Here is a 20450-nt window from a genome sequence, read left to right as displayed (position 1 = left end):
AAAATAATTATTATCTAAGTCTCTACAGAAACCCCAACCACTGGGACAGATTACAGACTTAGAAACTAAGATTTAAAGAAAATAACAACCTATCTAATGCTACACATATGGTTTCTAGATTTCTTTACTTGCTTTAAAGTTCATACTTTGAACCACTACTCAAATTACCTGCTGGACAATTTGCCCATTCCAACGCACGATTCAGGATTCTATGACTTGCCACTCTGGTATAATAAGGAGCTTTCCCCAATGAGATCTTACTATGTCATGTCTTTGTATCTGTCACCATTCCTCATCTCTTACAGAAAGTCTACACTCCTTTGTAAGGTAGTCAAGGTTCTTCTCAAGTTTTCTAGCCTCTTTTCCTATCATTTTCTGGAACCATGGATGCTTGCCATCATAACTCCTTGTAATTTACAAGTGGGTCATGCTATGCAAGCCTCCATTCTTTGCAAATATGCTTCCCTTTGACTCTGTTGTAATGTTTTACATTCTTTATTCATTTAGCAAATTTTCCTTAAATTTTCAATACACTTTTCTTCTAAGGTGCCTTCCCAATGTTTCTTAGGAGAGCTGGGCAGTCTCTCTCACATAAATCTCTTACAGCATTTATATTTTTGTAATGGTTTGTCTGTTTTTTACACTATAGTATACCATCTTTCAGTGTGGGTATTTATTTATCTTTATTTTTCTAGAACATAAGACGTGACATACAGAATGTGCACAATAAATAAAATAAAAACTCATGCATTATTTTTATTTATAATACATTATATTTGTATAATGTATGGATATATGTTTATATTTGTAGAATATATTATAAATATTATATTTGAAGAGTGTCTCTAAAGTGTTTGGCAATGTTTACAACTACTCTCTCTCAGATTTTACTAACCCATGAGACAGGGGGATATAAATAACATTTCCCCAATTTTTAAGCAATTGTTTTCATGTATTAATGTATCTATTGAGAAGCAACTTCTCTCTAAAGCGCAGACAATATACTGAAGGTTCTCAATCAATTAAATATTAATCAGATGTCAGGGCCTAAGGGTTGTAAAATTCCTTTGAAATGGCCAACTGACTTCTTTGTGCTGATTTTTTTTTTTTTTGCCATGTTTCTCAGCTTTCTCTAAGAGCATCAGACTCAGAACAGCTATAGACAAATAGCAAGGGACTGCTCCAAGGCCAGTTGCTTTGTCATTGCTTATTTCATCAAGACAAGCATCTAACACACAACAAATGACTGCAACAAATATACCCTTTTATTCTCAAAAACAATGTGTCAACTCCTTGAGCAGATACTATGCATGTTTCCTAAACTTTAAAAAGAACTGCCTGTTATAAAAATAAAGATGGCAAAAAACACATCATTAACTGACAAATAATGGTAATTTTAGAGCTCAAAACTAATCTTAGTCATCATGTACTTTAATTCCCACTTTTTTTTAAAGGACGAAGCTGAAACCAAATGCCACCTAATGTCACCTCATGTCTAGGGTCACAAAGATATTTGTGCCTTAATTCCCAGTTCTTATATTCTGAACCTATTATCCCTTTTAAAATCTGGGGGGATGTAACTGAGTCTTTAAAAATGATGGGGCGCCTGGGTGGCTCAGTCGGTTGGGCGTCCGACTTCGGCCCAGGTCACGATCTCACGGTCCGTGAGTTCGAGCCCAGCGTCAGGCTCTGGGCTGATGACTCAGAGCCTGGAACCTGCTTCCGATTCTGTCTCCCTCTCTCTCTGCCCCTCCCCCGTTCATGATCTGTCTCTCTCTGTCTCAAAAATAAATAAATGTTAAAAAAAATTTAAAAATGAGATAGAAGATGAGAGATAAGAAACCATCACTAACTAATTTTTGCTCTTTAGAAATCAACGTAAATTTCCTCTTTCACTTAGGATGTAGAAAGCTACAAGTCAATGTCACACTCAACCCCCAACAAGAAGAAAAAGCTAAATAATCCATGAGATCATAACTTTTCTTGAACCTATCAGGGAAGTGAGGTTGCCAGGCATTCGAATGAACTAAATACTCAGGAGTGGCAAGCCCCCTGCAGACAGGAGGGACTTTCTCACCTGTAGCAAAGCATGGCAGGAAGAGGAAGGGCCCCATTAAAGCAGGAAAGAAGACAGCAACTAAGATCTTAATGAATTCATAAGGGCTGAGTGTGTTTCCAATGACAGTTTAGAACTGCTCTGTCCAAAAGAATAGTTATTAGCCACCTGTGGCTATTTTAATCAGACTCAGAATGAATCAAAATTAAATAAAATTCAAAATTAGTGGCTACTGTACTGGACAATGCAGATATAGAATATTTCCACCATCTAAAAGTTCTAGGACAGAGCTAGTTTCAAATGATTGGGAGTCCCAGACACAAGTAGAGTCCACACTCTCTTTCTAGCTCTTATTGTGGGCTTTAATCAGGTGCTCAGGAGAATATTGAGGGTAAGAGCCTCCCCTCCCCCCAGGGGGTTGGGGTGGCACAGGTATGCAGGTGATAATTTGCTCCACTAATAGATCACGTTGAAACCTTACTCAATTCCCTGGATCTTTCCTGAATACAAAGCAGAAGCCTTAAGGCACTGGGGAAGGACAGAAACAACTTTCTGTTCAAGTTCTCAGGCAAAGATACCCCCTTCTGAGGGATGGATAGAAGTGAAAGAGTCTGTTCCTGGGACAGGGGCAGAATCTCCCTTGGACCTATGATCATGCACTCATACAAAGTAGAATTCTACTACTACTGGGGAAAAGACAGAAATTCCAACCCAAGTAGACTAGCTGTCAGTGTATAATGAGGGGTAGGAATGCTGACAATTTCCCAGCAGGATCACAGGATCTGCCTAAGCCCGAGGCTGGATCAGGAGAACTAAAAACCTCCCTTACACTCACCAAAAATTTAGCGCTAGTAAAAAGCAACAGCAATCCATTGTGAGAAGAGGGGCAAAATCATGGAGACCAGTGGTGCGGGTGTTCAGGACTTGTCGATACTGAGGGTAGAATTGGAGCACTGAGAAATATACTCAACCACTGCTGGCAGAAAACACTGGAAAAATTTGAAATCTGTGATGAACTGAAAGTGACAATACCTTAAACCCAGCTTGCCTCAATCTCCCACACTAACAGTCTGGCAATATGGTAGATTAAAATTAAATCCAACAATATAAATACTTATGTTTAAGTATAAATGCTCTAAGCGAGCACTGTCAAAATTGGTACCCACTAGCCACATACACTACTGACCACTTGACATGAGGCTAGTACAACTGAGAAGCTGAATTTAAGCTTTATTAAATTTTAGTAAACTTATGCTTAAAAGTTATATGTAAACTTTTATATTGATTATATACTGAAATAGTAATATTTTAAATGGAGTGGATTAATATTAATTAAAATGTCATTAAAATTAATTTCACCTTTTCAGAAAATTTTTTAATGTGTCTACCCCAAATTTAATATACATATATGATTAACATCCTATTTTTATTGGATACTGCTGGTCTAAACACTCCGCTTAAAATTCAGACATTTTCAGATTGGAAAAAAAAAGTACAATGCTAAGAAACCCATTTACATATAAAGACATAAGTAGGTTGAAAATAAAAGGATAAAAAAAGTATACCATGAAAAGACTTAACAGAAGAAAGCTAAAATATCTATAGTAATAGCAGACAAAATCAACTTCAACACCAAGCATATTTCTTGGGATAAAGATGGCCATTGCATATAGAAAAAAATGTCATGCCTTTTTAGAGCTGGTGCATGTGTCTCAGTCCTGTGCTCTCCCACTGCCTCCCTAAAACCCATACAGTCCACAAAGGGGGTGTTCCTTGATCAGCCGGCTCTGGTGGCTTGGGGGCTTCTGTCCCTGGGCCCCACAGAACTGTAACAACTGGAGAGGCAGTTGTTGGCAGGCTCCCATCCTGAGGGCACTGCACAGGCAGTAGACTGAAACATACCACTGGCGTGTCTGTGACAAAGGTTTATTTAGTTGTCCTGGAGCTTCAGCCTGAAGGGCAGTCTTCAAGTTTGCCACACATCTACAGACTGCGCAGGGAACTTAGGTCAGGCAATTCCATTTTTGTAATCTTTCTAAGTCTTGCTACAGCTTGCTAGTACTTCCCAGAAAGGAGCTTGTATACCTGTCTGGAGCCCTGATTTTTACAACAGTTGTCCAGAGGACTCTTCCAGATCAACTGGTTTGGAAGTCAACAGGGTTTACAGTTGTGGTGCCTCAGGACTTTACATACTTGCTTACCTTAAAAGCTTCTGCCTGAGAGCATGGCTTCCAATCAGCCTGAAACTAAGTGTTTACTGAGATCCCTCCCTTTGGAACACTGGCAAATCTTAGTACTCCCACTGGGATCTCCACGGACAAATCTTAGCACTCCCCTTAGCATCCAACTGGGATGCAACAAGAATAAATCAAGCTGCTTAGCTGATCACAAAGGTTCAAGAGACAACCAAGAGCTAGGGCAAGGTTGAATGATAATGTTCTTCTCCTGACACAAGGCCACTCCTTCAAGACTGGGAGAGACAGTTGTTTTACCTAATACATAGATACAAATACAGAGAGTCAAGCAAAATGAGGAAACAGAGAAATATGTTCCAAACAAAAGAATAAAAGAAAACCCCAGGAAAAAAACCCTTAATGAATGACAAGTAATTTACCTGATAAAAAGTTCGAAGTAGCCGTCATGAAGATGTTCACCGAACTCAAAAGGATGAATGAACAGTGAAAATTTCAACAAAAGACATAAAAATATAAGAAATGACCAAACAGTAGTCACAGAGCTGAAGAAGGCAATAACTGAACTGCAAAATACACCACAAGTATTCAACAGCAAACTAGATGAAATGGAAGAAAGGATCAGTAGAAAACACAGCAGTGGAACTCACCCGAACAGAGAAACAGAAGAAAAAAAAACAATAAAAAAAATGAAAGCGGTTTAAGGGACCTGTAGGATGGCATCAAATAGAATGACATTTGCATTCTAGAAGTCCCAGAATGAGAAGATAGAAAGAGGCAGGAAACATATTAGAAGAAATAATGGCTGAAAGCTTTCTTAACCTGAGGAAGGAAATAGACATTCAGGTCTAGAAAGCCCAGAGAGTTCCAAATAAGATGAACCCAAAGAGATGCACTCAAGATACATTATAATTAAAATGTCAAAAGTTAAAGATAAAGAGAGAATCTTAAAAGTAGCAAGAGGAGTTTCATACAAGGGAAGCCCCATAAGACTATTAGCATATTTTTCAGCAAAAACGTTATAGACCAGAAGGGAGTGACAAATATATTCAAAGTGCTGAAAGGAAAAAAACTTCCAACCAAGAATACTCTATCTGGCAGGGTTGTCATTCACATTTGAAAGAGAAATAAAAAGTTTTCTAGATAAGCAAAAGCTAAAGGAAATCATCATCAAAAGAAAGGACATTAATTAGTTATACACACATACACACACACATAAAATTATTGTTATCATCAAAGTATGATAAAAAGGACATTAATTAGTTATATATATATATATATATATACATATATATAAAATTATTGTTATCATCAGAATATTTGGGATCTGACTAGACATTTTTCCAAAGAAGACATACAGGTGTCCAAAAGGCACATAAAAAGATGCTCAACATCACTAAGTATCAGGGAAATGCAAATCAAAACCGCCACAGGATATCACCTCACATCTGTTAGAATGGTTATTATCAAAAAGACAAGAAATAACAAGTGTTGGTAAGAATGTGAAGAAAAGGGAACTAATATGCATGGTTGGTAGGAATGTAGACTGGTGCAGCCAGTATGGAAAACAGTATGTATATTTCTCAAACAATTAAAAATAGAGCTACCAGAGAGCTACCAGATCCAGAAATTCCACTTCTGGGTATTTATCCAAAGAAAACAAAAACAGTAATTCAAAAAGATATATGCATCTCTATGTTCATTGTGGAATTATTTATAATGGCCAGGATACGGGAACAACCTCAACATCCATCAACAGATGAATGGATGAAGAAGATGTGGTGTATACCTGTGCAGTGGAATACTACTCAGCCATAAAAAGGAGTGAATTCTTGCCATTTGCAACAACTTGGATGGAATATGAGCATATTCTGCGAAGTGAAATAAGTTAGATGGAGGAAGACAGATACTGTAGAATCCCGTGTATATGAAAATCTAAAAAACAAACAAAACAAGGCAAAACTCACAGATGCAGAGAACGGAATGATGGTGGGGTGGGCAAAATTTGTGAAGGGGATCAAAAGGTACAAACTTCCAGTTATAGAATAAATAAGTTATGGGATGTAATGCATAAGGTAGTGACTATAGTCAATAATATTGTACTGCATGTTTGAAAGTTGTCAAGAGAGTGAATCCTAAAAGTTCTATTGCAAGGAACAAAATTTGAGACTCACTGGTGACAATAGTAACTGGACTTGCTGTGATGATCTTACAGTATATGCAAATATCAAATCATTACGTCGTACACTTGAAACTAATATAACTTTATATGTCAAATGATACCTGATTATAAAAAACGAAGACATGGTAATCTTAAAAGTTTAAAGATATAAGGTCCAACTTCATGCAGAGTTCAAATTATGCAGAGCATAAACTAAAAGGAGAAACAGACAAATCCACAGATATAATTGGAGACTTTCACACACCACTATCCATCATTATTAGAACAAGTAGACAGAAAAGTAGTATGGGTAGAGAAGGCTTGAGCAACCAACTTGACCTGAGATGTATCAAAACTTCACCCAACAAGTGGGTACAGAATACATCCCAAGATAGACCATATTTGCGACCATAAAATGAACTGAAACAATTTTCAAGTAATTGAAATCATATAGAGTATGCCTTTTGATCACAACAGCATTTACCTAGAGATTAATAAAAATGTTTCTGAAAAATGTCAAACTTTTGAATATTCAACACACTTCCAAGCCCACATGTCGGAAAAGGAATCACAAAGGAAAATAAAGATACATTTTGAATAGAACTCATTGCACATGCTAAAATATCAATGAGATATTATAGAAATCTCTTACCATGTACCTACTTATCATTTACTTACTTATCAAATGTCTTTACGAACCGTTAGCTCAAGGGCTGACTGCTAGAGTTTTGTCTGATCTTGAGTGGCTGAATGCATGTTCATGAATGTTAGGTAAACAACACTTTTATTTTGCTTTGTCTTAGTTTTTTTTTTCCTCTGCTCTTTCTCCCGTTACTTGCTCAACTAAACTGAATTCATATTTATTGTTCACGTATTAAGTATAAAATTCATGCTAGGTGCTTATGAGATTGTGAAGATGAATAATGCAGGACTTCTGATTTCAAGAAATTGTATTATAGCCATTGTATACTTAGATCTGTTGCCACACCTATTAACTCTCAATTCACCTTTTTTCTGCAGCTTGTTTAAAACAGTATTTTAAAGAACAGGCAAGTTCTTCCTTTAATTCTAGTAGGTCGTAGATTTGTTCATTATATCTATAAACCTTGAAGGTCTTGGGTGTGTGCCATTCCATTCCTAATTTTTAGGATTCAATATTGATTCTGAGACTCTGCCAAGGGAAACTTTAATTAATTTTTGACAGACATATTAAAAATATGTCTCCTAGCTTGATTCTGAGTTCTTGCTTCCTGATGTTTCTCTTTCCTTTCATCCCAAGAGAAAAATATCACGATGTTCTTTTCCTTAATTGTGGCGAAAATGATTGCATGTAGCTGACATTTAAAAAATCGCAGCCACTGGAAAATCTGCACTAAAGAACAATAAGCAAAAAGAACTCCACTGAGCCATTAAATTGCTGTAGTGATAAATTCTACCATCTTATAGATAACAGTTTTTCTTTCAACATATACCTCAACATATTCAGTAGAGCTGTATCTTACTTTGAGATTAGATATTAAAGTTCCAGAGAGTAAAGTGAAAATCACATATAGTTAAAATCACTCCTAAAAATTCGTAATATCAGCATCACTTCTTTACTTTAAGACATGGGCTACTGAAGGTTAAAATGCCAATGATTTGTTTTTCTTGGTGTTTTTCTTGGGCAGTGGAAGCCAAGGCTATTTTGAGGGCGAGGTCAAGAATAGAAACTGATAAATAATGATATCTTTTCTCTCTCTCTCTCTCTCTCTCTCAGCTAAAAATGTATAATTAATTTTGAGCAGGTGAAATACGAGTATAAATTCATAGTCTCAAAACTTAATATGAGAATATGTGTTCTGGAAAGAAATAGTTTAGTTATGATCATACTATTAAGTTATATAGCAAAAAATTACATGGCCCAATCATGAATCTAAAATTGTCATTCCGTCTCAAAGCATACTATTTCACTGAGTTTAAAGCAGAGTTTTTAAAAATAAAAGGGAACAGTTAAACATTATCAAATGCTGGCAAGCAGCTGTACTCTTAATATAAAGCAGAACTTTGAATTTACCTCACCTGACTTCAAGGCGATTGATCTTGCCATTCTGGGCTGCCTTCCTTTCAGTGAGAGCCCCAAGAAAATATACCCCAAAAAGAAACACAAGAGGACGATATTACAAATGATGCTTACTTGTTAACACAGTGATTGATCTGGATGGCTTGGTAACCACATTTCCATTTACCACTACCAGAGTGATTATGTAATAAAGGCCATGATAATTAGCCTTAAAGGTAACAGGAGGAGGCAAAGTGCCGTTGAATTCCTCAAATTCGAAGAAGTAATTTTTTGATTCCCCCGTTATCTTCACGACATACACAGATGATGGACTCATGACATCTGAAGCTTCTAAAGAGACAACGATGCTATTATCATCTTGAACAGTTACGCGGAATGTTGTGGCATTCTGTTTGAGAGAAGAGAAAAAAAAAAGGACATGAAGGTCAAATTGAGATTATTGGCAATAAAATTATGCTGAGATCATTTTTCCAAAACTAGTATTTGTGATAAGCATCACACAGGTATTTTAGCGTTCAGGGAAAAGCAGGAAGAGAGAGATTTAACCCTCTTATGACTAATGATCTTCTCAGGCTTTAGCTTTTGATTCTTCTCCATTGAAAAGCTGCTTTCCAGTTCATGGATTGTGTCGTGTAATAAACACAACTAAAAAATCGTGGAAATGAGTAAAGAATGAATGAATGAAAATCATCTTGGCACTGAACTTCCAGAGAAGTCCTTGGTCTCAGCTATTCTGGAGAAACTATATGGTTTGAAGCACTCTATTTTACATTGGAAGGAGTAATGCCGTGGTAGTCCCAGGGAAATTCTAAAAGCATGTTGTAAGGCAGTTATTTCCTCTCTCACTTTTCCCCTGTCAGTTCTGAAAATAAAGTCAGGACTGAGAATCCTGTGATAATCCTCCTCATTAAAGGTTAGCCAATCTTTAATAAGAAAAGCTAAAATGCTCTTTGAAGAAGGAACCAGACTGAGGATCACTGGGATCTGTGGGAACGGCAGCAGTTAGGGGAATGAAAACTGCTCCAAGTCTCTAGATAAATGTTTATGGACAGCATTTGAAAAGTCATTGTGTACTTGGTTTAAATATTCCTTCCTGATTCTTTCCCGTACTGCACAAGCAGATTCAGTCCTTCTGCTCTCTGATATCAAACAAGACTCATATACTTTATATCAGTGCTGCTCCATTTTTATTTTTTAATTGTTTTATTTTTTTAAGTTTATTTATTTTGAGAGAGAGCACGTGCATGTGCACACACGTGCGTGCACAAATGGGGGAAAGGCAGAGACAGGGAGGGAGAGAGAGAATCCCACGTGGGCTCCGTGCTGTCATTGCAGAGCCCAGTGTGGGGCTCCATCCCAGGAACTGTGAGATCATGACCCGGGCTGAGATCAAGAGTTGGATGCTTGGGGCCCCTGGGTGGCTCAGTCGGTTGAGCGTCCGACTTCAGCTCAGGTCACGATCTCACGGTCCGTGAGTTCCAGCCCCGCGTCGGGCTCTGGGCTGATGGCTCAGAGCCTGGAGCCTGCTTCCGATTCTGTGTCTCCCTCTCTCTCTGCCCCTCCCCCGTTCATGCTCTGTCTCTCTCTGTCCCAAAAATAAATAAACATTAAAAAAAATTAAAAAAAAAAGAGTTGGATGCTTAACCGACTGAGCTACCTTGGAGCCCCACTGCTGCCTTGTTTTTAATTTATCTTCTGGGTCTGTGGGGTCCAAGGAAGTTATTTCACTGCTCTGAACCTCAGATTTCTCTTCTGTGAAAGTGGGACACAAAAACTGCTAATACTTGTTTAGGACTTACATGGATCCAGATATGAAGCTATGTAGTCTATAAACGTGGTCATCTCATTTAATATTCAAAATAACCTCATGACATAGGTATTATTTTTCAATCTCAGTTTGTAGTTAAGGAAACTGAGGCTCAGAAGGATGAAGTCACTTGCCCCAGGCCACACATCTAGTTTGGGCTCTTAAGCACTTATCACACAAGTACCAAAATTGAGTTCCATTATTGTTCCACATATTTATTTATCTTCTCCTCTTGATTTCTTTTCCTGAGTCTGACACACATACACAACTGGTAAGTCTCTGTTAAATGAATGAAAGCATTGCTGATTGCATTAATTATACGTGGACATTTGCCTCTGAGAATTAACCTAATGGTACCTCACACATTGTCCGTAGCCAAATCATGCATACAATACATATATCAGCTCCCTAAACGAGGTTAAAGTGTACCTAAAAATGTTTTTTCTTATTATTTGGATTTTTTAGAAATCTAGTGTTTACAGGTCCTAGTATTTGTAAGGAATATCTGGCCATTGACAGAAGTTTAATTCTATGTTAACATTTAGTAGATTTAATTGTGTTTATGATATTATAACCATACTAGACCCCAAATCCTCTAGGACCAGGGGCTGTGTCTCATTGCTAGCTGCATCTGGAGTTCTAGGACCACTGCCTGGCATATGCTAGGTGCTTTGTGATCCGGTCAGTCATTGGCAGGTCTCTCTAATATAGAACAGTCAGTATGGACTGATGTTTAAAATGTACTTTTATCCATATTGTCTCTCATCCTCAGACACATGGGCAGATTTCTAAAATTGTGTTCTTTTGGTAAACATAATAAACATATAGAAAATGGGACCCATTCATATTGCCAGTGATCCAGATGGAACTGTGACGCTAAACCAAGCATTGAATATCCAGTAACACTGAACTCTGGCTTTTATTAATTATTGGTTATAAATACTGGTTCACCAACTCAGAAAACAGTTAAGTTTACAAACATCAGGTTCATAATGACAAGAGTTTTTTGCTCTATGTTTTATTTATTTATTTTTGAGAGACAGAGAGAGAAAGCAGTGGGGGGGGGCACGAGCATCAGAAGGGCAGAGAGAGAGAGGGAGAGAGAGAATTCTAAGCAGGCTCCACGCCCAATGCAGAACCCAACTCGGGGCGCCATCTTATCTCATAATCATGAGATCTTGATCTGAGCCAAAATCAAGAGTCAGAAACGTAACCAACTGAGCTAGCCAGGACCCCTGCTCTACGTTGTAGTAGCCAATAACAAAGTTTTTGAGGTAATGAAAAGAGGGATAAATAGACTCAATTTTGTAAAGTGTTTAAGGAACATATATCTAATGGGTCATGATGCTTCACAGACAGTGCAATCTTCCAGGGAAAGAGACTAATCTTCCAAAATCTAATGACAGCTTTGGGCATGATTGTATCAGCCATGAAAATAAGTATTGGCCCATGTGCTCCCAGGTTGTCAAAAATAAATTAGGGTAGGCTAATCAGATTCAGTCAGTGGGACTAATGAGAATAAGGCAGCAGGCCAAGTGAGTCTAGGCAGTGAGCCTAAAGAAATGTCATCATGCTATTTCTTCTCTGTCTTCTTTGCTTCAGCTTTTCCTGGAACCTATATTCAGGAGAAAATACTGAATGTATGCTGCAGACATGTAATCCTTGCTGGGTACAGCAAGAAGGAAGACTTATAAGTAATAGAAATGGATAAACTTAGGCAAGGCCAACATGGATTTATTTGGTGGATAGAGAAATATTTAAAACTTTTTTTTTTGAAACCGAGTAATAGTATTGCTTGACTCCGCAATGAAAATATTTTTACTGAAATTTCCTTTGCATAATAAAATTTAATACAGAAATTTCTCCGCTCCAACACCCTCATTTCACACTTGAGAGAACAGCGGTGCAAATGTCACACAGCTAATTGATGTCAGAACAAGGTTTAGGATCCACACATCCTTACATCTCCTGGTATTTCTCTTTCATGAACTAGAGGTAAGTTGCTTGAGGCAGCAAAGGGAGCCTGGGTGCTTGGCCTCAGTAAGGAAGGGGGAGCCCAGGAGCCTATGACCTGTTCAATGGTCAGTCCCAGGGAACAGAAGCTACTGGAGACAGAGCGGGCAGCACTAAAGAGCAGGAAAATGCAGGATGAGTGCCTAGAATGCGGGACAAGGAAGAGAACTGGCCTCAGAGATGTTGAAGTCAGACGTCTTAGGAACATCTCTGATAAACACAGCAACTGTTACGTACTGATCCCCTAATCTGGATCAGGCTTTGCACTTGGCATTTTATGTTTTTTGGTTTTTTTTTTCTTCATTACAACAATCTTTAGAAATAAGTGTCATTTTCCCTATTTTACTCAGAGAGGTTAAATAATCTGCTTAAGAACACAGCAATAGACTTGGAATCAGAGGTTTGAGTTTCTATTCCTTTGCTGCAGCCTATTATCTGAGAACACAGGGAAACAAGATCTCTTAACTTCATCTTCTTAATCTGTAAAACAGGGGTGATTCCTATAACTCATGGGCTTTTAGTAAGAATTAAATGGCTCTTATAAAAATGTTAATAGAATGAACTCAATAAATATTGGTTGTACTTCAAAGGTTCTGGTGTTTTAGTTAAGTGCTGAATCCCTCAATGACCATTAAACTATAGAGGTTCTATAAACATCCATTTAACTAACTTCAAAACTCTTTGGGACTCTGTAATCGTGTTCACTTGATGTTATATTTACAGAATATTGGAGAGCTATCCATTTTGTCAATTCAACAACAAACACTAGCTGAGCTCCCACTTGGTATCAGATATCTTGCTGGGTGTTGGCGACAGGCTCTGAGGGGCACTTGAACTCCTGGAGCATGGACTCCAGTGAGAAAGGCTCACTCAAATGCATAATTTTAACACTACGTGAGTACTGCTAGTTTAGTTACAGACTTTGAAAGCCTGTCTGGTTGATGCCTGTTTTTTCTGCCTGGCTGGAATCCCTTCTTAGATTGCACCTCCTTATTTTGGAGCACTGTTTCTTTCCCACAATAAAGCCAAAAAGGGGTCCGATGGGGGTTGCTAATAGTGCCCTACTCCCAGGTCAGTACCTTGACTCAGTCTGGGTGAAACATATTGCCCAGTCCTCCCTTCATGGAGAGAGCCATAGGGAAGCTCATGTGGACCAAGTCAGCCAACTAGAATGCTTTCTCTGAAATTTTATGACTGGAATTAATGGGAAGGGGCTTTTTTCCCCTCTGGTGCCAAGTATGTATGGATGTAAATCTGGAGAAGTCAGTATCTATAATTTATGTCATGAAGAAAGAATTGGGGGAGAATCCCTGATACGGTCTGAGGCCCTGGTTTCAGACGTTCTATGGCCCCGCCCCTGGGCAGTTTGGTGACCTGAGTGAATAAATTCCAGTTTATGGCTTACGTCAGCTAAGCTGAACTTCCAAAACTTACAGTCCTGGTCAATACAAGAGAATTGTTCAGTGCTATCGCCATGTAGAGAAGAAAGCAATTAATTCGGCTTCTGTGATGGGCGTGAGGGGAAGGTTTCAAGGTGGAAGTGATGCTTGAAAGAGGCTCAGGAGTTTACCAGGGAAACAAAGGTCAGAGAGTCATCTAGAGAAATGGGAAGAAAAGACTCCACAGTCCTCTGTGGTGGCTGGATCATAGTAGGACCTTCAGAGGGGAGGGTAGATAGCCCAATTTAAGATGTGAATTTGAGTATTTCTTGGGCCAAAAGAAATCGTGGACTGTTTTAATGTAGAAAAGTGACATGATTAGGTCACAGTTTAGAAAGGTCAATATAATTAGGAACATGGGCCAGTATAGTTAGGAATTGCCCGAGTAGGACCACCTAAGGCCAGTGGACTGTTAAGGAGGCTGTTACAGCCATTCAGGGAAGACCCGATGAAAGTCTAAGAAAATGCTGCCTACACCAAATCTGCCTGTGTGACCTGCATCCAGAACATTATCAATGCTCCACTGGTACCCCAATCAATGATTAGACTTATGAGAGGGCATTTTAGAAGGAACAATTAGAATATTCTGCTGTGCTAAGGTTACCACATAAGAAGTAATGGGATGCTCAATTCTTTAAAATACTAATTTCAATGCTGTCCGGTACTTATATAGCATTTACGGCCATACTTCTCTGCAGACACTATGTAATTCATCTGCTTAGCCTCCTGTGCAGCTGCAGGAAAACTTTTCCAGCAACATCTTCTTTCCTTTTGGTTTCTTCAGGAAGATCAAAGTCCCAGAGCTGTCCTGACAGGACTGAGCTCCTCCTGACACTTTCTCAGAATTATGCACAGCACTCTGTCGGAAATCGTCAGAACAGAATTTGGATGTTGATCTCAAAGGCTAGTGATGGCCTCCCACTAATTTTCCATTATTTGTGAAACCTTCAGATGTGTCTTGAGCAGCAAGCATATATCAGGAACGGTGCAGGATGCTGGGGATTCACTCTATTTAGGAGTAAAGAGGAAGACAGGTAGTATGTGCCTTTGTCCTCGCGAGCACTGCGTCTGACCAAGCATAGCGATGGTGATGATGGTAAGGATGATGATGAAATCACAGTAAAGAACACTAACTTACACAGTTATGTGCTTGGTATGTGCCGCCAGGAACTGCTGTGAAGCTCCTCCAGCAAGTTGCTGGTATTTACAATCTTCTGTGTAATACCAGATTTCTTTGTATGTGACCTAAATGTATGTTTTCAGGTGGAACATGTCAGCTCTCCCTCCATGCCTGAGTCCACACTCATGACAGTTCAACCTCCATATTTTACATGCCTAGATACCTTCACTTCTGTTTTTATGATTTCATAATGCAGAGTCCTCATCTCTTTTGCCTCTTTTTTGGCAAAGGGGTCCACACTCACACGTCAGGCAGGTGATATAAATGTGAGAAGCAGTCTAGTAGAACAGGATTGATGGATGAAATAGCAAACGGGAGGGTGCACACATTACCTAAAAGCGTCCTTAAAATGCACAATTATAACAAAATAAAACTATGCTGGCCAAAGAAAACACATTTGAAGATCAGTGTCAGCCCAGAGGCTGACAGCTCATTACACCCGAACTTGTTGCACTGCCATTTCCTTGATCAAACACCTTATCTTTGGACCGGCAGCTTCCGATCATACTCTTTGCTCTGCCCAACCAGAGTGCAGAATGGTAACAGAATTCCGTTACCCCCTATGCATTCATTTAAAATAAATACAAATGGCATTTCCTTATCAAGTTACCATGTATGTATGTGTTAACTGGCATTTTATTTTTATTTATTTTTCAGAGAAAGAGAGCTTGAACACATGATGGGGGAGGGGCAGAGAGAGAGGAAGAGAGAGAATCCCAAGCTGGTTCCTGTGCTGATGTGGGGCTCGATCTCCCAAACCGTGAGATTGTGGCCTGGGTTGAAATCAAGAGTTGGACGCTTAACTCACTGAGCACCTCAAATGGCGTTTTATTATATACATATGAATGCAGTAATGATTTCCTGATTCCCAATACGGACTTGTGGTGGAAGCTGTACAGAACTCTTAATTTTGGAGATTAAACAAAACATGCCTAAGGAAAGAACTTAATCTGGCATTTTTAAGTTGGAAAAATTATGTTATGCTGCAGAGATGTGCCAAAATTCAATGTGATATTTAGGAAAACAATAACAACCATATATCGCATTTTATATTTTATAAAGCACTTTCAAACACATTTTCTCATTTAATCCTCAACCCGTCTCGTGAAATCATTATCTCACTTCACAGATGAAAACACTGTGGTGCAAAGAAATTAAATGGTTTCTCCAGGCTACTCTGTTATAATGGGGAGGAGCTGGCGCTCAAGGCAATTTTTTTTTTTCTTTTTTAAGTTTATTTATTTGTTTTGAGAGAGAGAGTGAGAGTGAGTGTTGAGTGAGTGGGGGAGGGGCAGAGAGAGAGAGAGAGAGGGAGAGAGAGAGAGAGAGAGAATCTCAGGCAGGCTCCACACTCAGGGCCGAGCCTGATATAGGACTCAATTCCACAACCCTGGCATCATGACCTGAGCTGAAATCAAGAGTCAGTTGCTTAACTGACTGAGCCACCCAGGCACCTCAAGGCAATTCTTTAACTGCAAATTTTATGACTCTATAACACTGCAGTCCCCAGATTGTAAGATCCTGGAGCCAGAATGATTTCCCAAACACTACTTTTCATATCTGTATTTAATTGGTGGTGAACTCCCTCAGCACAGACCATGACTTATTCCTCTAGATTATGCTTGATAGATACTCCAAAAGGCTGGTGTCACAAAAGAGGCAACTTTGAGAGAGAAAAAGAAATTCTGGAGACAGGCAAACCCGGGTTCAAGTCCCACTTAAGTGATACCTTCACATTTTGACTCTTTGAACCTCAGTTGCTTCGGGCAGATGGCGGTAATACTAGAATGACTGGGCTTTTGAAGAAAAGCAAACAAGACTATATGTGTGCATTATTTAACCCAACACCTACTACTTAGTAGATTCTCCAAACACAACTAATTGTTACTATGAAATTTCTGATCTGCATTTTTACACTGATTTTCTTTGGAATGTGTAAATTTTAGAAGTTGTATCTTCTTAGGACACTAACACCATGATTTATACATGGTTCAGTAGCTCTTCTGCCTTTCAGGCTATTCATCCAGCAATCAGTATTACCCCTTTTTGTGGCATCATGAACAAGAGCAGCCAGTATTTCTTTTTCTCTTATGCCTGCGTATAAGCCTGAGCTGCCCTAGTTGACTGAAGGTTACCATGGGAACAGTTGTGAAGCTGTGCCTGGCTGATGATTGACTCAGGAGGAGGTGGGTCCACAGTCCAGGAAGCCACAAAATACATTTGTTCTCAACAGTTCAATGATCAGGCCACTCCTAAAAATAGGCAACATTCTTCTGGTTTAATGTTTTTACAAAAAATAGGGGTTCCTGGCAGGTTAATTCTATCCGTGAAACAAGTGTTACTTTCATAAGAAGAAGCACTCAAAAAACGTAATTTTGCCTGAATTTATTATTCCCCAAACCTCTTTTCTATCCTTACCAGTATTCATAGTTTTAAAAGAGTGTTACCTAAGAAAGATGCTTCTGAAAAATGTAGCTGTCCCACTTATTGAAAGATAATGTGGAAGATGATGGTGCTAATCATTTATTTTAGAATGGATGAGTTCAGTCAAATTTCCCCACAGGCATGAAGTGTCTCTCCAACTGTGACACCAGTTAATTAAATCCTGATGATAGCTAACAAAGAGTGCAGTCTCGTTACTAAACATGTAGTTCACAGCATATTTAGATGTGACCTTCATGACCTTTTGTGAGCACTGACCTTTAATGCCCCTGAGTTGTTAACATCCTCAGCAGCAAAACTGCCAGACCTTCAAAGCATATAGTTTCCTGTGCCCTCTGCCGTCATTGGGGTTTTATGGGTTTTTTTAGAAGACTGATCCATCCATGCCAGATAAATTCAAGCTCAGAAGTTAAGGGAGATGAAGTACATTACTTTACATACACGCTTCTGGCTTGATGTTTACCTTCATGTAGTTTTTGAAAATTGAGTGCTTGCTGTATGCATGGTGCTAAGGATACAATGATTGAGAAAAGAAATCTGGTCATTGTCGCAATCGTCTTTGGAGTCTACAGCAAAAGAGAAGAAATACACTATTTTAAGTAAATGAATAATTACAAGTGTTGAGAAGTGCATAATGATGAAAGACCTAGCAGGAGGATCTAATTTGGAGGAAGTAAGAGTTCACACAGGTAAGTGCAGGCCTTAAGTCAGAGTTGACCTGATGAGGAGCTGGAGAAAGAATAGGATCTCTAAAAAATGTTGAGCCTTATGCTAAAGGCAATGGGAAGCCACTAATAGGTTATTAGGAGCGTGAAATGACTGGATTTGCATCTGTAATAGAAGAATATATTATGTTAACCGCTGGTTCTCAAATTTCTATTGGGGGGACTTTTAATAGAAAACTACTTGGTAACGAATGAACCACCTGGGATGGAAGGGAACACTCTACAGATGTGAGCACAGGCATCTAGGCAAACAAACAGAAACAAAAATAAAAAGGGTCAAACAAGTTACAAGGAAAGCTTCAAGTTACAAAGAAAAGAATGGCTTCATTCCAGAAAGTAAGAGAGCGAGGTAAGAGGGAAGGGACTAGAAAAAACAGAGAGGAGAGCCAGCAAGATGGTGTGATGCTGGCATAGGGAAGGGAAACCAGTCAGTGGAAATATCCAGATGGAGGAGGTCAAAGAGCACTTTTAAAACTGGAAATGCCTAATGTTCCACTTGAAGTTAGCATTTTGTATAGTAAACACATCTCCATCTTCCCAAGTCCCAACCTTTAATAATATCTGCCATACCCGCAGATGCTTCGTGTGAGTGGGTCATTTGTGGAATTTGCAGAGAAGGCTGAGTTTCCCATCCATGTGTTAGGACACAGAAGCCCTATTTGTGGAACTTGGCGCCTGAGAGAGGAGGAAGTGAGAAGGCAAACCTCCTGGAAAGTGACAAAAATCCCAGGGTAATTTGAGCTTTCATGGGACATGGGAAGGGATTTAAAGCTAATTTCGTTGAGGCCCTCCAAGGGGCAGGAAGCTCCTTCTGGTTATATTGCAGAGAGCTGGTTGGTGAGGACAGGCAGAAATAAGTGTGATCGAAGTATTCTATTACGGATGCGAAGGTGACTAGGACCAAGATGTCAGCAGAAATTTAGACAGTGTGTTCCACAGAACTCAGTGACCTGAGATTTGAGTTGGTTGTGGTATGGATTTTATACACACTCATCATCGTCGTCATCATCATCATCATCATCATCATCATCATCTATAAGAAAGACTGTCGACATTGGCAGGGTCAGAAAAAGGGTGACGTGTATCATTCACTCAGTTCAGTTTGATGCATAATGGAGTATGAGATGCCTGTGGACATTCAAATGCAAATGCCAAGTAGCTGGCAAGATATATGGATCCAGAATTCAGAAGAGAGCTCGGCATCAAATATTATTTCACGGATGGCAGCTGGGGCCCTGGAAATCAAGGAAATACCGTTGCATGGGACTACAACAGCTACTATTAAGAAAGCTTATACATTTAAAAAAATTTTTTTAATGTTTATCTATTTTTGAGACCAAGAGAGACAGAGCACAAGCAGGGGACGGGCAGAGAGAGAGAGGGAAACACAGAATCTGAAACAGGCTCCAGGCTCTGAGCTGTCAGCACAGAGCCCAATGAGGGGCTCAAACCCACGTACCGCAAGATCATGACCTGAGCGGAAGACGGACTCTCAACCGACTGAGCCACCCAGGCAGTTCAAGAGAACTTATACTTTTATTAAGAATCTACTTTCTGCTAAGAACTATTTAGGCATTACTTTGCTTCATCTTCTTAACAACCTTCTGAAATAGATATTATTATTTGTATTTTCCAGATTAATAATTGAGCCTCAGGAAGATTTAGTAACACATCTGAGGAAACACAGCTTTTAGGTGGTAGACAAGAGAATTAAATCCACATGCCTTTGAGTCCAAAGTCTGTGCATTAACACTGACCCTACACATGCCTCTGTTACTGCCATGAGCTGCATTTCAGACCATGTTTTACTTTATTTCTTTGCGGCCAAGACGGATGAATGTCTTTTAAGATCACTCATCTTTATTTCATGGGGAGTTGCGGGGCATTTGGCTGTAGTAGGAAGAGTAGTGACTTAAAGGCAAATAAAGTTGAATATGAATATCAGTTCCATCACACAGAGACTTCTCTGAACCTTAGTTTCTTTATCTATAAAATGGGAAAAGAGTGCCTACTAAGAATGTTATGAGAATAAAATGAAAAAAAATGTACTTAAGATACTTATTATATTTTATAACTTATACATACTAAGTACTTAATTTTGATGGTTTAAAAAAAGTGGAAATTACACGCAATGAATCTTGCTAAGGAAGCTCTTGTTAGCTGCATCAAAAAGCTTTCTGATTATCATAAGAAACCTAACAGACAACAAAAGGAATTTAAGTTTGCACTTGTGTAAGAACCCTCCACATTGTAACAAAACCCTAAAATAATAATCACTCAATTTTTCAGTGTGCATTTTTCAGGAACAACAGTAGCTCACATTTGATGTTATTTGAACTAGTGACAAACATAATTCTATTAGAAACATTATTTCTT

The 20450-nt window shown here is 38.9% G+C and overlaps 1 protein-coding gene across 2 annotated transcripts in view; it reads right to left on the bottom strand.

Annotated features, from left to right (window-relative positions):
• The window catches only part of PTPRO (protein tyrosine phosphatase receptor type O), a 245359-nt gene that overhangs the window by 104521 nt on the left and 120388 nt on the right, over nucleotides 1-20450 (bottom strand). For both annotated transcript variants that reach the window (XM_027035627.2, XM_027035628.2), the window contains exon 2: nucleotides 8583-8856. In XM_027035627.2, coding sequence (XP_026891428.2) covers nucleotides 8583-8856 — 274 coding nt within the window. The remainder of the gene's footprint in view (nucleotides 1-8582; nucleotides 8857-20450) is intronic.

Source organism: Acinonyx jubatus, chromosome B4, assembly GCF_027475565.1.
Source record: "Acinonyx jubatus isolate Ajub_Pintada_27869175 chromosome B4, VMU_Ajub_asm_v1.0, whole genome shotgun sequence".
Lineage (NCBI taxonomy): Eukaryota > Metazoa > Chordata > Mammalia > Carnivora > Felidae > Acinonyx > Acinonyx jubatus.
This window is presented reverse-complemented; position numbering and strand designations above follow the sequence as displayed.